Source organism: Hyperolius riggenbachi, chromosome 3, assembly GCF_040937935.1.
Source record: "Hyperolius riggenbachi isolate aHypRig1 chromosome 3, aHypRig1.pri, whole genome shotgun sequence".
Classification (NCBI taxonomy): Eukaryota; Metazoa; Chordata; class Amphibia; order Anura; family Hyperoliidae; genus Hyperolius; species Hyperolius riggenbachi.
This window is the reverse complement of record NC_090648.1, coordinates 420615789-420631672: the sequence shown is the minus strand read 5'-3', so window position 1 is coordinate 420631672 and position 15884 is coordinate 420615789. Positions and strand designations below refer to the sequence as shown.

General features: G+C 42.3%; 1 protein-coding gene across 1 annotated transcript in view; it reads left to right on the top strand.

The window, feature by feature from the left end:
* The window catches only part of PRELID2 (PRELI domain containing 2), a 182432-nt gene extending 166991 nt beyond the window's left edge, over positions 1-15441 (top strand). The window contains exons 5-6 of the mRNA XM_068277536.1: positions 7566-7671; positions 13314-15441. Of these exons, the coding sequence (XP_068133637.1) occupies positions 7566-7671; positions 13314-13370 (163 nt within the window). The 3' untranslated portion in view covers positions 13371-15441. The remainder of the gene's footprint in view (positions 1-7565; positions 7672-13313) is intronic.
* The last annotated feature ends 443 nt before the right edge of the window (positions 15442-15884 follow it).

The window sequence follows — 15884 nt, the reverse complement described above, 5'->3', positions numbered from 1 at the left end:
TATACTCACTTAATTTACCCTTATACTACATAGAAATTGTAAGATTGGATGAAACAATTGTACCACGTATGGCCACCATCAGGCCTGATCAATGTTATTTGTTGCTGTCTGAGTCCTCTACAAGTACGCTTACCAAGGACTAGTTTTGATTTCTATTTAACAGCTATTCTACAGCTATATCCTAAGTTTACTTGAAATGCATCTCTGGTGTACAAAAAAAAAAAACAACAACACACAGAGGTACTTTAAAAGTTAGAATGTAACAAATATTGTCTGTTTAAATGATTCACTGGAAACCTGTATCGGCTAGGTTTCGGTGCATGGGACATTTACACTGGCAATAACAGGCCGAGCTGGCCGACAGGGTAGAGTGTCAGCTTCCTGGCCAGGAGCTTTTTGCTCCCAAAAGCAGATAACATCCTAAAGTCAATGGGAATCGTTGCTGAAAAAAAAACAAGATGCTTACCTAAAGTGGACCCAAATAAAAAAATACAAGATTTCAGAAATAAAATCAATTTTCTAAATTATAATAATGAATAACAGCCTTTTTTCAGATGCATGATGACAAATCTAAAATGTTACCTTTATTGGAGGAACCCCTCCCTTCCTTTCATATTGCCGGGACAGATTTCGGCAAACTGGTGGAGTAGGAGGTGTCCAGCAAAGGAGGAATTGCTAATGGCTGCCACCTGTATAACCCTAGTAATGAAAAGAGAAGGGTGAAAAGCATGCACTGAAATGCTCATAGGCTTGAAGGAGTGTTTATTTCTCTTTGTATGTGTCAGAGTGGTGCAACTAAATATTTTGAATTAAAAAAATGTTTGGTTTGGGTCCGCTTAAGGAGAGGGAAGGCTCTGGGTCCTGTAGAGCCTTCAAGCTCCTCTCCCGGTCTATGTTCTAGCGCTGGCTCCCCCGTGGCAGTATTCGACCAATATGGTCAAATGCTGCTGTCTCCGCCGCCGGAGGGAGGCTTTGGAAGTCTTCGGAAGCCTCATTGCTTCTGAAGACGGGCCGCTCCATATGTGCGCTGTATGGAGCTGCCTGTCTTTGGGAGGACTTGGCTCCCATAGACTTTTAAAGTCCTCTAAGGCTGGGGGATTCAAGCGGGACAGCCATCGCTTAATGGAGGCCACTGGAAGAGGAGCCTTCCCTCTCCATAGGTAAGAATCTGGCTTTTTTCTTTTTTAATCTATTTTGGTTCCTGGACGTAGAAACTACGACCAGGAACCATGTGCGCTCCCGCAGCCGATCGCGCGCATGCACGCACGCTCCTGGCCGCGGATCGTTAGCCCAGAAATCAGTGAATCAGGCCATGGTGCCCGATCGCTGATTCCACTCCCCCGCAGAAAAAGCGCCAGCTTCTTCTCTTGGAAGTGTGAGAGAACACAGAAAAGCCGCTGCGTGTGCTGCTGAGGAGGCGGCTGATTCCGCGTCCAATGCGGCCGTGTGCACGCGGAAGCGTGCATCTAGTAGTAGGGCAGAACGCGGAAAAGCAGCCGCATGTAACAACAGTAAGGTGGCTGGTTCCGCATCCAGCGCGGCGGTTTGCACGCGGCAGCGTGTGGCTGAGTCTGTTAGTGCACACAGGCTTAGGAATACGCGCACGCGCTGAGAGGCAGAACTCTTATACTGGGCAAGGAGAGGTCAGCTGATCACGCCGATCAGCTGACTCCAGAGCAGTACTCTATTGGTTGATCATTTAGGGGTGGTGCCCGAGAGCACTACTCCATATATAGTTACTGCTGGCCAGTCTCAAGTTGTCTGCCGTTGCAAACACTACGTGGAAGCACTCAGACCTTAGTCAGATCCAACAGTGTGTTTGAACCAGGTGGACCTGGGAATTCACACTGAACCAGATTACTTGTATTGTTATTCTGTTTATGCTTAGACTAGTTCCAGGGTGTAGAGACCACAGACCTCACACCCAGACTAGGGAACTTGCATTATCATTTGTGTTATACTCCAGACTAGTTCCAGGGTGCTGAGACCACGGACCTCACACCCAAGACTAGGGAACTTGTGCGATCATTCTGTTATTCATCAGACTAGTTCCAGGGTGTAGAGACCAAGGACCTCGCACCCAGACTAGGCATTGTTTGATATCTGTTATGACTTATTGCTTTCCTGACCACTCCTCTGTCCTCTGATTCGGTACCTCGCATATTTGATACTCTGTTGCCAAACCCTGCTAGCCTTGGATACCGAATCAGCCTTCTGTCTATGTACTTTATCTGACCGTGTGTTGCCGACCTGGCTTGCCCGACCTCGAGAGCTATCTCTCCCATTAAGAGATAGTCTCCAGATCAGATAGTGACATCCACCTTCAGGTGTCACTCACCTTCTGGTCCTTCCTACCTCCAGCCTGACTCCACCCCTTGGAGAGTCTCAGGCTGCTGGAAGGTTTCTGTGTCCTCAAGAGCAGTATTCCTTTACTGCCTTTGATCATCTGCTCAGCAGGTCCATTACTCAAAGTATTACTGTTACACCAAACACTCACATACCATAGGTGTCCAGAGGTTAGCAATATATCTGTATTATCGGTGATTCTGCAGATCATTAATAATCAGGTATATATCTGCATTCTTGGTTATACTGCAGATCACCAATAATCAGATTCTCTCTGCATGCTGACACCAATCGTTACAGGAAGCTTTGCTTTTTCTGGCTGTTGCTTCCCCTATGCGTCTCTCTAAACGTATGTTACGCTTAGAGTGACGTCATGTAAACAAACTCATGGCCGCCATCTTGTGGCCAAAAAGTAAAACTACAACTAAAAGTAAAAAAAAATAAAACTCAACACACATTTACATTATAAAACTACTGTTTACATCCCACCCTCCCAAAAATACCCAAATAAAATGTTTAATATAAAAAAAAAAAATACAATAAAAAAAACATGTAAATATTTACCTAAGGGTCTAAACTTTTTAAATAGCAATGTAAAGATGAAATATTTCTATATTTTTTTTATTTTAAACTTGTAAATAGTGATAGATGCAAAACAGAAAAAATGCACCTTTATTTCCAAATAAAATATTGTCGCCATACATTGTGATAGGGACATAATTTTAACCGTGTAATAACCAGGACATATGGGCAAATACAATACATGAGTTTTAATTATGGAGGCATGTACTATTTAAAAACTATAATGGCTGAAAACTGAGAAATAATGAATTTTTTCCGTTTTGTTTTCTTATTCTTCCTATTAAAATGCATTTACAGTAAAGTGGCTCTTAGCAAAATGTACCCCCCAAAGAAAGCCTAATTGGTGGTGGAAAAAACAAGATATAGATCAGTTCATTGTGATAAGTAGTGACAAAGTTATAGGCTAATGAATAGGAGGTGAACATTGCTCAAGTGGGAACGCAAATGGGTTAAGAAACGATTCCCATTGACTTTAATATAGCTTTAATTTTATGCTACATGCAAGACTGCAATATGCAAATTATAGGATGTCGGGGTTGGTGGAATCATAAATTGAGAGTTCAGGGTTGGATGCTTTTTTAACTGACTCCACAGCCCTGTCTACAACTAAACTAATGCTGTATGTGCAGTTAAGTGTAAGAACATTCTTTCATCTGTATGTATTCTTTGCTTCAAGAACATACAGGGTAAGAGCCGGGACCTACATTAACTTTTTCAGCCATGGAATCACCAGCGATTCTAAAAGCGCTAGGTTATTGACAGTCAGTTGAAGTGATCCCACAGTCAGTGATTGCATTTCCCCCAAATCACAATTATAGTTCCTGCCACAAATTTTGGGTGGCTGTGCTCCAATTCAAAAATCTCTTTTCAGTAGCTTTACAAAATCAATTTTGCAGCAATTTTACTGCCTAGAACAAAAAAAACGCACAATTCACATTGCTGTTAAATCACCAGTATTTTTTTCAACATGGCTTCAAAAGTATCGGACAATGCTCTGAAAAATGCCTCAAAAAAGTAAGTACTCAGCGATTGCGATTCGCACTTTACAGTGGGCCCCAGGCCTAAAAGTGTTTTCCTGTTAAGGCAAAATCTTCCAGAATGTGAAATTATCATATTACAGTACAAGCTGGAGCTGCATGGGCTGTACAGTGCGGATAGCACAATACATGTATCAATAAATATATGTTAAACCGGTTGGGCTGTAACTACACTGATTAAAATGTCACTCTCCAGCTCCTGTACTAGCGCAGTCATCCATCAATGCTTCGGTGTCAGATGCAGTGATTCTAAGCAATAGCTGCCACAGTTCTAGAGAACAGCCTTTCATGCAGAGCCAGAACTCTCAATTAGCGTCCATTATTCCACTAACTTCGGCTTTGGGAGACCAGCTGACCTATTGTGAGATGTAGCTCTATCTTTTATATCAAAGGCACTTTAATTAAACTCCGATCTGGAAAACAATTAGAATAGAGCTCTGGTACTTAACTAGTCAATAATTCATCAGATGAATCGCATTAATAGATTTCTTTCTGTGGCTGAGTCATTGCAATGGGGATTCAATGTTGGGTTATACTACGGCAATCGATCTACAATCGATATTCTCCCAGCAAATTTCCATTTGCACATCACTCAGAGAGATAAATAACTTGCGCTGATAATATTGCTACAGTGCAGATGGCTGATGGTTCAGTCTGAGAGCTGAGCACTTTAATGATGTTCTGATCATTTTTACAATACAGACATAAAATAGTATTGTGTCCAGGGAAGATAAAGGTACATACAGTTCTGTTTATATCACACATCCAGAGGAAAAACTGCTTATGTGAATGCAGTTCCATTGCCTCCCCTTGGCACCCTTTATGGCTTTGGGGCCCATCTCACAAAAGGTCATAAAACAAGTATGACTATATGTAAACGGGAAGAAAAAGGAGGGAGTGCTCACCTATGCCTCAATGTCCATTAACCATGCTTTAACTGCAGTGCAACATCCGGATAGAGAACAGTACAGTAGATACAAACAATCTTAGGGAAAGAATCCAGGAGCAACTCGCCTCATGATGGCCTTATAACTTTAATTTCATTCTTCTTAAAATGTTTCTGCAGCAAAGAGACATAAAATTGCATACTTAACAGACGGGAGGCAGTATAACAGGTGGTGCGGAGGAGGTTCGACAATCGTTTCGCCCTGCAATAAGGGCTTTCTCAAGATTGTTTTAGTTTCAAAAAAACTGACTTGAGAAAGCCCTTATTGCAGGGCGAAAAGATCGTCGACCCTCCTGTTATACTGCCTCCTGTCTGTGAAGTATACCTTTTATGTCTCTTTGCTGCTGAAACATTTTTATGAAGAATGAAATTAAAGTTATGAATTTTTAAAGGCTATCATGTAGCGAGTTGCTCCTGGATTATTTCCCTAAGATTGTTTGTCTAAAATAAGTAACAGGGGCGTAACAATAGACCCTGCAAGGGATGCCTCTGCAGGGGGGCCCAGAAGCCCCAGGGGGCCCGTGGGGGGGGGGAAGTTTGAGAGATTAAGGGCATGGAGAGGAAAAGCGTATTCTGCTCTCGCACCATTGTTCTATTGACTGTATGTGTCCACCACACAGATAAGGAATCGTACACACTTTGGAATTTGTACACTGTCTCTGCTCCCTAGGGTTCGTAAAAACATCTGTCTTTCACTGCTGCAAAGTTCTGATGACTTCATGTACAACCTTACAAACAAAGGACTAGTCACATTTTGAAAAAAAGTTGTAGACTGTCCCTTATCCAGCAATCACTCCAAAGAGATTCCTAGATTCTTATCACACACAGGCTTATGGTGTCTGATTACTTTTACAACACAATGGAGTGGGTAAGATTGATGTCTGACTGTCGCTGCCTCATTGAGAACTGGTTGTCTCATACTGAGTCCAAGATCCTGTAATGACAGTATCAGTCAGTGACATTCTGAATGTTTTGCCAAAGTTACAGTAAATACTATATCTTATGTTCAGCATGTCATTATTGTCCCTCCATACAGCATGTGCTCTCATGTAGTAAAATAATACGGCTGTGTGTGTATGTATGTACTGGGAGCAGAGCGGCAACGAGGGACTTGTTGGCTGCAAGGGGCTGGAGGAAGCCCCGGGTAAGTAGATCTGGGGGTAGAATAGATTGCCTGATGTTTCCTTTAAGTCTAGGTGTTTTTATCTGCATGGGGGAAAAACATTGGTCCTCAGTTTTCCTGTGCAGAAAGCGAGGGAGGTGGGGGTGTACCTATGGCTGCATTGTACAGTGCAGTACAAATCTATCACCTGAACAAACTGATCACATGGTTCTCCATAGACAATTATACACAAAAGCACAACTTCTGATAAACCACTTACAGATCACTCAACCTGCCTATGTGGGACCAAATACTGCATAGACTGCTGCCACTGACTTAACTATAAGGTAGCAGCCCTCCCCTCAACAACCAAGAGGAGGAGCCCAGACTTCCTCCTTCCTCCTCCACCACCAGACCTCCCTTCTGTGCTCCCCTGGTTGTTTCCATTCATGCAGACCTGCAGATCAGCGCAGCGGCAGTGATGGAGTTTACCTCTTCCCCACTGGGTATCTCTGGTGGTCCCGCAGCAGCCACTAGGTGTCACTGTCCTGGCTGCTGCATTACCGACAAAGAAGGAGATGAAATCAGGATCAGGCACGAAACAGCAACACGGCACCAGGAAATTTGGGCGCACAATGCGCCACCATAGGCCGTAATGTGAATTACTGCTGTAGCAACACTCAGACAGTAATTTGGGCACCCTCAAAAGATGGAGCCCAAATTACTTTAAAAACAGCGTAATTAAGTCTTTCCCCCTGAGTCCCTGGCGGCCTGAAGAGCGAATAGTAATTAACACAGCTGGAACTTTTGAAGGAGCACGGTTTTTGCATGTATGCATCAGGCAGGAGTGTGAGACTTTCTTGACTTGCTATGATCAGAAATTTTCTAATAAGCTATTGTTGGATAGTGTACTGGGTAAGGGCACTGCCTTTGACATGGGAGACCAGGGTTCAATTCCTGGCTAGGGTCAGTGCCTATTCAGTAAGGCAAGACTCCCCAACACTGCAGGGTGGCCTCTTGAGCGCTTAGTGGCTGCAGCTCTTCAGTGCTTTGAGTCCGACAGGAGAAAAGCGCTATATAAATGTTCAGATAATTATTAGTATTCTTGTGAGTGTATCTAGGTATAGTTGGTGTAGTGCTAGTAGTTAGCATGGCAGGGGGGTTGCAGTAATGGGACTAAGCACTGCAGGCAAGAATAGAATGGATCCATGCAGACATTAGGCCTACTCATGTAGAGCGGATGCAGTTGCACATCCACTGCCTGCGGCACCCCCCTGCAGATGAGCTGCTGTGCAAGCACAGGACTGCTGGCCAGCTTAATGCAAATACCGCCATTCAGCTCAATTCTTGCGTTCTTAATAGGTGGCTGGGGGATGCTCAAGAGTGTCGGGAATGCTAATGAAACACTACTTTTTAAACTGTGTAACTTATTTATTTTCTTTTAACAGCTTTACTATTTTAAAGAGCAGGCATAATGATCCACTCAGCTTTTTCAACATTTTATCATTTCTGGAAGTAAGCTTCATATTACAGTATGTTATTTTTATTACAGGACAGAATTCAGTCAGCGAGGGACCATAGCAATTACCGGTGCCGGATTACTCAACTGTGTTCTGGAAACCTTTGCACAAAGATTTTTAAAACAAGGAGCCAAAAAGGTAACTTAACTGAGCAGTGACACATGACTGACAACTGAAAGATGGGACAGTGCGGACACTCAAGGCGTGTATACACCTTTTGCTGGATGTTGCCCACTGGGTATGGCTACCTGATCCCCTTGGGCGACATCGCTGTGCCAGGCTGCACAGATGTGAAGCAGCTGTGGAGCTGACGACATGCTGTGTTGCTATGGGGGGGCAGACACCGGAGCAGGGTGTGTGGCCCATTAGGCAGGGGAGCGGAAAGCACAATGAAGTTGGCAGTCGCTGGAGGTGAATTATCCACCAGGTGAATCACTTGCGGGTCTCGCTGGTCAGGGGTTACTGTACACATGCCTTGTTAAAGGGCAACTGAAACGAGAGAGAGATATGGAGACTGCCATATTTATTTCCTCTTAAAGCGGACCCAAACCAAAAATTTTTTAAATTCAAAATATTTAGTTGCACCACTCTGACACATACAAAGATAATTGACACTCCTTCAAGCCTATGAGCATTTCAGTGCATGCTTTTCACCCTTCTCTTTTCATAACTAGGGTTATACAGGTGGCAGCCATTAGCAATTCCTCAATTGCTGGACACCACCTACTCCACCAGTTTGTCGGATTCTGTCCCGGCAATATGAAAGGAAGGGAGGAGTTCCTCCAATAAATGTAAAATATTTTATATTTGTCATCATACAACTGAAAAAAGGCTGCTATTTATTATTATGATTTAGAAAATAGATTTTATTTCTGAAATCTTGTATTTTTAATATGGGTCCACTAAGAAATACCAGTTGCCTGGCTATCCTGCTAATTCTCTGCCTCTAATACTTTTAGCCATAAACCCTGAACAAGCATGCAGCAGATCAGGGGTTTCTGACATTATTGTCAGATCTGAAAGATTAGCTTCATACTTGTTTCTGACATTATTCAGACACTTCTAAATCCTAATAGACCAGCAGGACTGCCAGGCAACTGGTATTGTATAATAGGGAATAAATATGGCAGCCTCCATATTTTTCTCACTGCAGTTGTCCTTAAATGGCCGCCTAAGCCGACTTAAATCAAGAAGTGTACGAGGCTTTAGATGTTTAGCTTTAGAAGTGAGTAGGAAAGCTGGCTGACTTTAGAAGGGAGTAGGGAGGCTGGCTGGTATATTAGTATTGTGGCAGTTGGACTTAGCAACTGCCGTTTAGGATGCTTTTGATAACAAAGAAAACCCTGAGAAAAACCCCATGTACAGATGGACTAGTACAAAATCTGTTGGTTCTGTCAGATTTTCACTGCTTTCTTTTTTCGCTATAGCAGTCCTTTAAATTTGTAGCCCATTGCTTTTGAGCCAGCTATCTCATCACTGAAGGATTTTGGTGCAGAGATGCCAGTGTTGCAAATGAATCCTGATATCTCCAATATTTCCCTTTTCTGAGCCATATTGATACTAGTTCCCACACCTTGCCTAAAGATATTTATCATAATGCTAGCACTTTATACAGCACTTTTTGAATTAATCTGATGAAGGAGAGCAGGTGGAGTGGTGCAGAAAGAGTAGGTGTGCACGGAAGGAATCTGATGAAGGTTAGCCTGCAGGAGAGCAGATGGAGCGGTGGCAGAGGAGGAAATGGGCACAGAAAGAATCTGATGAAGGTTAGGCTGCAGCAGAGAAGATGGAGTGGTGGAAGAAGAGGAAATGGTTACAAAGTGAATAGGATGAAGGTTAGGAAGCAGGAGAGCAGATGGCATGGTGGAAGAGGAGGAAATGGGCACAGAATGAATCTGATGTATGTCAGGCTGCAGGAGAGCAGATGGAGTGGTGGAAGAGGAGGAAATAGGCCCATAATGAATCTGATGCATGTCAGGCTGCAGGAGAGCAGATGAAGAGGTGGAAGAAGAGCAAATGGGCACAAAAGGAACCTGATAATGGTTAGGCTGCAGGAGAGAAGATGGAGTGGTGGAAGAGGAGGAAATGGTCACATAGTGAATATGATGAGGGTTGGGAAGCAGGAGAGCAGATGGAGTGGTGGAAGAAGAGTAAATAGGCACATAATAAATCTGATAAAGTTTAGGAAGCAGCATTGTGGATGGAGTGGTGATAGAAGAGGAAATGGGCACAAAAAGAATCTGATGAAGCTTATAGGAAGCAGGAGAGTGGATGGAGTGGTGGAAGGAGAGGAAATGGGTGCAGAATAATTTTGATAAAGGTTAGGAAGCAGGAGAGTGGATGGAGTGGTGGAGTAAAAATAAATGGGCACATACAGTAATGCATCTGAGGAAGGTTAGGAAGCAGGAGAGAGGATGGAGTGGTGGAAGAAGAGTAGGTGGGCACAGAATGAATCTGAGGAAGGTTAGGAAGCAGGAATGCGGATGGAGTGGTGGAAGAAGAGTAGGTGGGCACAGAATGAATCTGATGACGGGAAGTAGGAGAGTGGAGTGGTTAAAGAAAAGTGAAAGGGCACGAAATGAATCTAATGCACCGCATGAATGTGAAAGAGAAGGTAACAAGGGGTGGAATGTGGATGTGAAAGAAGGTTAAGTAAGCCAGATGACACAGCAATGAAAGAAGAGACATCTGGTTGGATAATGAAGGCAAAATGTGAACCAGTGTTTAAAAAGAAAAGGCTATTGCAAGTCAAATTGGATATGGAGCCTTAAGGCTCATACACACATCCGACTATAGTCTTTGGAAAATGAAAGATCACAGACCAATCTTACCACCCTTCATGTAGTATGAGAGCCATACTCTACACAGTCTTTTCTATGGAGCTGAACTCCACATCAGAAAATAATCTTTGCAAGATGCTGCACACACAGATGCTGTACAGACACAAAAGATCAGTATCTGCAAAAGATCTGTTCCTGCCAAAAATCCATTCCTGCAAATTGCAATGATAGTCTATGAGATCTGCAGATCATCATACACATATGATTTAACTGACATTCATCTGCAGATCAAACAATCATCTGCAGATCTGAAAATCCATCCTGGTGGATCTGATCTGCAGATGAATGTCAGTTAAATCATGTGTGTATGATGATCTGCAGATCTCATAGACTATCATTGCAATTTGCAGGAATGGATTTTTGGCAGGAACAGATCTTTTGCAGATCCTGATCTTTTGTGTCTGTACAGCATCGGTGTGTGCAGCATCTTGCAAAGATTTTTTTCTGATGGGGAGTTCAGCTCTATAGAAAAGACTGTGTAGAGTATGGCTCTCATACTACATGAAGGGTGGTAAGATTGGTCTGTGATCTTTCATTTTCAAAAGACTATGGTCTGATGTGTGTATGTGGCCTTACTCTCAGGATGATCTGAAAAATGAAAGGAGGTATAAGAAGGCAGAGATACTTGAAAACTGTAATCTGGTGATGTAGACTGGGACCATAACTGCAGGATGGTAAATGAACATGGCAGCCTGAAACTGAGGTTGAGAGCTAGGCGAGGAATCAATCATGCAGGGTTGCAGACGTTGGAGGCATAATTGGGAAATAGAGCTTGAAGTCAAAAGGATCAGGGCCTGTTTCCACTAGTGCCGAATCCGCAGAGTTTCTCCGCATGCAAATCGCTCAGGGAAACTCTGGCATAGGAAATAATGGCGCCGACCGAATCGCTTGCCCTAGCGATTCGGCCGGCATTGCCCTCAGTTTCCGCGCGGGAGGCAGCAAATCCCATAGCCGTGCATGGCACAGCTTCTGTGATTCGTCAGCAAGTGCCACCGCACGTCTCACAGCCGCGCGCGGTGGCTAGTGGAAATGGACCCTAAAAGAGCAGCAGCAAATAAGCATGCACAGTGCATGAATTGTACTTACACCATCAGATTTTGTTATTTGAAGATGTAAGTGAAATACAGTTGCCTAGGGAGTTTATTTTCTCCATTCATTATCAGTTATGGTGTCTGACTATTACAGTACCACATGCTGGTATTGCAATGACAAAGTAATCAGCACAGCAGTGTGAATAATATGTATTACACAGATAATATTACCCACCCTATTCTAAAACATGGCAGGTATCCTGCCCACTCCAGTGTTGCATTTCTTTACATTCTAATTCTAGGATCCATTATCTGTCATTAGTCTATTGGAATAAATGTGAAACTGACTCTGGGCAGAGGTAATGGAGTGGGGGTGTCTCGGCACCCTGTGGGAAAGAATATAGGAGACAACACGGGAGCCCAATAGTGCAGTATGTCAGTGTGAAAATAAATAATGGAAAATGAAAAGTTACTACTCACAAAAGGGGGTTGCAAGGGCAACCGACCATATGAAGCAGGTGGAGACCATAAACCCGACTCCATTAGGGGTAGTCCTAGCCGGGACCTGGATGTGGTCGCTCTCGTTGGAAAAAGAAGGGACAGTCGTCCACTGTGGTAAAAACCACCAGTGGTCTGTCACCACCCCTCAAACACTACGTGTGTGGGGGTAAACTAAGCACAACAGGAATAAAGAGGCGCCCCGGTTGGAATAAAAGCATCTAAAAACAGCTTAAAACAAAAAAGGATATGAGGTGGCTTACCTCAATGACGAAATCTTTGTATATCACAAAAGATTTTTATTTAGCACAGGCAACGTGTTTCGCGAGTCTGAGCCCGCTTCATCAGACCAATAAAAAGTGCCAAATGAATAGATAGATATAGCATAGGGAGCCTCTCAGAGGCAGCCAAGCTCACAACACTGAAAAATCAATGTGCTGTTCACAGGGCACACGTTCCGTTAGAGTATACTGCAGGAGTCCACTATTGTTCCTAGCCACATGGCTAATTAATATTCACTGCACAGTAGTGTTGTCCGAATCATGAACCATTAGGATCTTTGATCCTGATCTTTTTTGTGAGTCGAATCATCAGAAAGCAGGGTAAGGGAGGATATGACATCACAATTGGCTTCGTACAAGACAGACAAACAGGGAACCTGCCATGAGCTGTCAGGAGCATCATTCTCTGCAAATACTATATAAAAATTCTGTGAAATCCAAACGTGGACAGTGAAATGCATATGTAATGTAAGTACAGCCAATATTTAGCTACTGATATGTGTTTTTTTTCTCTGAGACCCTATACCTAACAGCTCCTCTTTAAACAATGCAAATTGTCTGGCAGTCTTGCTGATCCTCTACCAGTAAAGGCTCATACACATCCAACAAGGTTCAGGACCAAAACCACGGCATGATCTGATCTGTATCATGCCCGAAGAAGAAACTTAAAGTTTCAAAAGCTTGCAAAAAAATCTTGTACAGTCAGTCATTAAAGGTTTTACCCAAACAACTTTAGTTATGTCATGTCTTTATATATACCGGTAAGCACTTTTCTAAATGCTTTGTGATTGAATAGCTTTTTAAAAACTGCTCCCATTCACTTTCATTAAAATAGCAGTAAAAATCGCTGCAATCGTGTACGCAAAAAATCGCTGCGATTTTTACGGCGATTTTAATGAAAGTGAATGGGAGAAAATTTTTAAAACACACTCAAGAAGCGCTAATCAGTCAAAAGCGCTCAGAGAAGTGCTTATAGTGTGGCTGAGCCCTTAAGGAGCTTTGTACATTACAATTTTATTTAGAATAGTTTATAGCATCAGATTGTGTGTAACTTTGTTGTAAATCTAGTGTGTTTAATGACTGGTCACAGTGTTCTTAACAGGAGTGTAAATGGTGTGCTCTTTTCACAGAGTATTGCCATTATGGAGACTATGCTGCGGGAGAGATGTGGTTGCCCTTTTTCCTAACCTCAGTCTGCTGACACCACACTGAATTACATCGTGACAAGTCAGAGGATCTCACAGGCTCTATTGATGCAGCATGTTCTCAAGGCTCAAGTGTGTTTTAAATGCCAAGGCTTTCGAGGAATGGTTAAACTAGTCAATTATATTGGCTCCCTCACCTCTAACCTCAAAACCACAGAGTAGGAGTTCATCAATACGGACTTACAAGTGCAGCGAGCATACTAGAACACTCCACGTGCTACTGTAGAAAATCGATCAAAGTACCGACAGATTCATGTGATGACAAGTATCCATCCAGGAAGTAAAGACGCCCAGCCTTCTACATCATTGCTTTACTATGGTTTTATGATATAATCTTCAAACCAACTCTGTTTGACTGTTACACATTCCAAGATAAGTGCTGTAAAACAAGAGGATGAGTCCTGTTTACTGAGAACGTAAACCACAAGCACTCCGTTCACCTGTCATTTACAGTAACTGCAAAAAAAATGCAATTTATACCAAAGAATCTGTAAACACCAGCAGAAGCTTGCAAACTGTATCTGTGCCACATTAGATCATAGTAAAGATTGCTAAAAAGGTTGGTAAAATAGTAGTTAAGCAGCATCACTTGCAGTTAAAGCAATACCGGAGTGACCCTGAAAAAAAATAAGTTACTGGGCTTATCCCATAGATCTTTCCTGGCCCTCGCTCCATGCCTTTGTTCTATTGCTGTCCCCTGTTGAAATTCTATGCATGAGAGGAGAGTATCTAATTTTTTTCAAGTTCTATTCAGTATTACTTTAAAATTCTCACTGCAAATATACCGCATCTGCATGGCATATATTTCACTTACCTTGATGATCAATGAGATGCAGGATTATGCACTTATTTTATGCAAATATATGTAGCTTGAAAATGGACCTACTGAATCCTACCAAGGTGAAATTCACATGGCCCAATTTCAAGTGGGATAAACTTGCATACAGAATTTGCACAAATTCTGCATCAGACTCATTGACTGTGACCCCCCACCCCCCTCAGTACGGCATGCATTTTACTATCTATTTTTGTGCAGTTGCATTGAACTGCATGCAGTTTTCGTTAAAAAAAAAAAAAAAAGTGGGAACAGGTTTAATGGAATCTTACGGAGAACCACAATCCGCAAGCAAAATTTGCCTGGTTTCAGAAAAACAAGTTTTTGTTAAGGAATTCAAGAACTCCAACAGGTTTGTTGGAACCCACCTACTTCACTGTTCTCTAACTGTAGTAAATAATCAGGGCTGTAAAGCGTACTCCTATAAGTACAGTGCAAATTATTATGTTTTATTTTTTTTTGTGGTATGAGTAATTTGTACTTTGTATTTACAATTGTTATCGCGTTCCTCAGGAATACAAGGAGCCGTTGAAAACAGGCATATTATCAACTTTTTAAATATTTTTTTATAGATTTGTATTTTCCCAGAAGCAGCTACATAAAGGGTCTACTAAATTAAGTATACATCTGTATCAGTGTATATATATATATATATATATATATATATATATATATATATTACATCATGGAAAAGGGTGGATCTAAGGCAAACTATACATGGCAAAAACTCAAAATGCTTTGTGCCTGTATTATGCTGGATACACACCATGCGTTTCCGCGCTCGATGCGTCCGTCGATACGTATCGATTCGATTATTTCCGACATGTCCGATTCAAGCTTCGATGGATCGTTAGGTCGATTTGCCATACTTTACATGGCAATCGACCTAAAAATCATCGAAATTCGTTCGGAAATGTTTGGAAATAATCGAATCGACGCGTATCGACGGACGCATTCGACGCGGAAACGCATGGTGTGTATCCAGCATTAGCCTTGTACAGTATACAGGACCATAAACCCCATGCTGTGCTGTCCTTTGTCAGTACTATTCTGGCAGAATGCTAGACAAACTCCTCTACCTATAGGCCTGTTCTAGATTATGACAAGAAGTGACTTTCTGCTCAAAAACCTCCGTCCACAGACTGAACCGGGGTGCAGGAAACGGGGTGCTCAAGCCTGAACAACAGGAAGTGAAAGTCTAGTCCACACGTTGTCCAGTGAATACAAATGCTTTATTCAAACAGGCATAAGACAGGCACAAGTCCATCACCAACATGATAGGATGTTGGTGATGGACTTGTGCCTGTCTTATGGCTGTTTGAATAAAGCATTTTTATTCACCGGACAACGTGCAGACTACACGGTCACTTCCTGTTCTAGATTACATGCCTGGAGCTTAAAGAGACACTGAAGCGATAAAATATATGATATAGTGAATTGGTTGTGTAGTACGGATAATTACTAGAACATTAGTAGCAAAGAAAATATTCTCATATTTTTATTTTCAGTTATAGTGTTTTTTACAACATTGCATCATTCTCTAATATTTGCAGTTTACACACTACTCAGCATTCTAAATGATTTTACAGAGCAGGCAAGTTTACTTTTGAACCCTTCTCTGCAGAGAAAAAGAAAATACATTGACAGACACTTCAGATAAT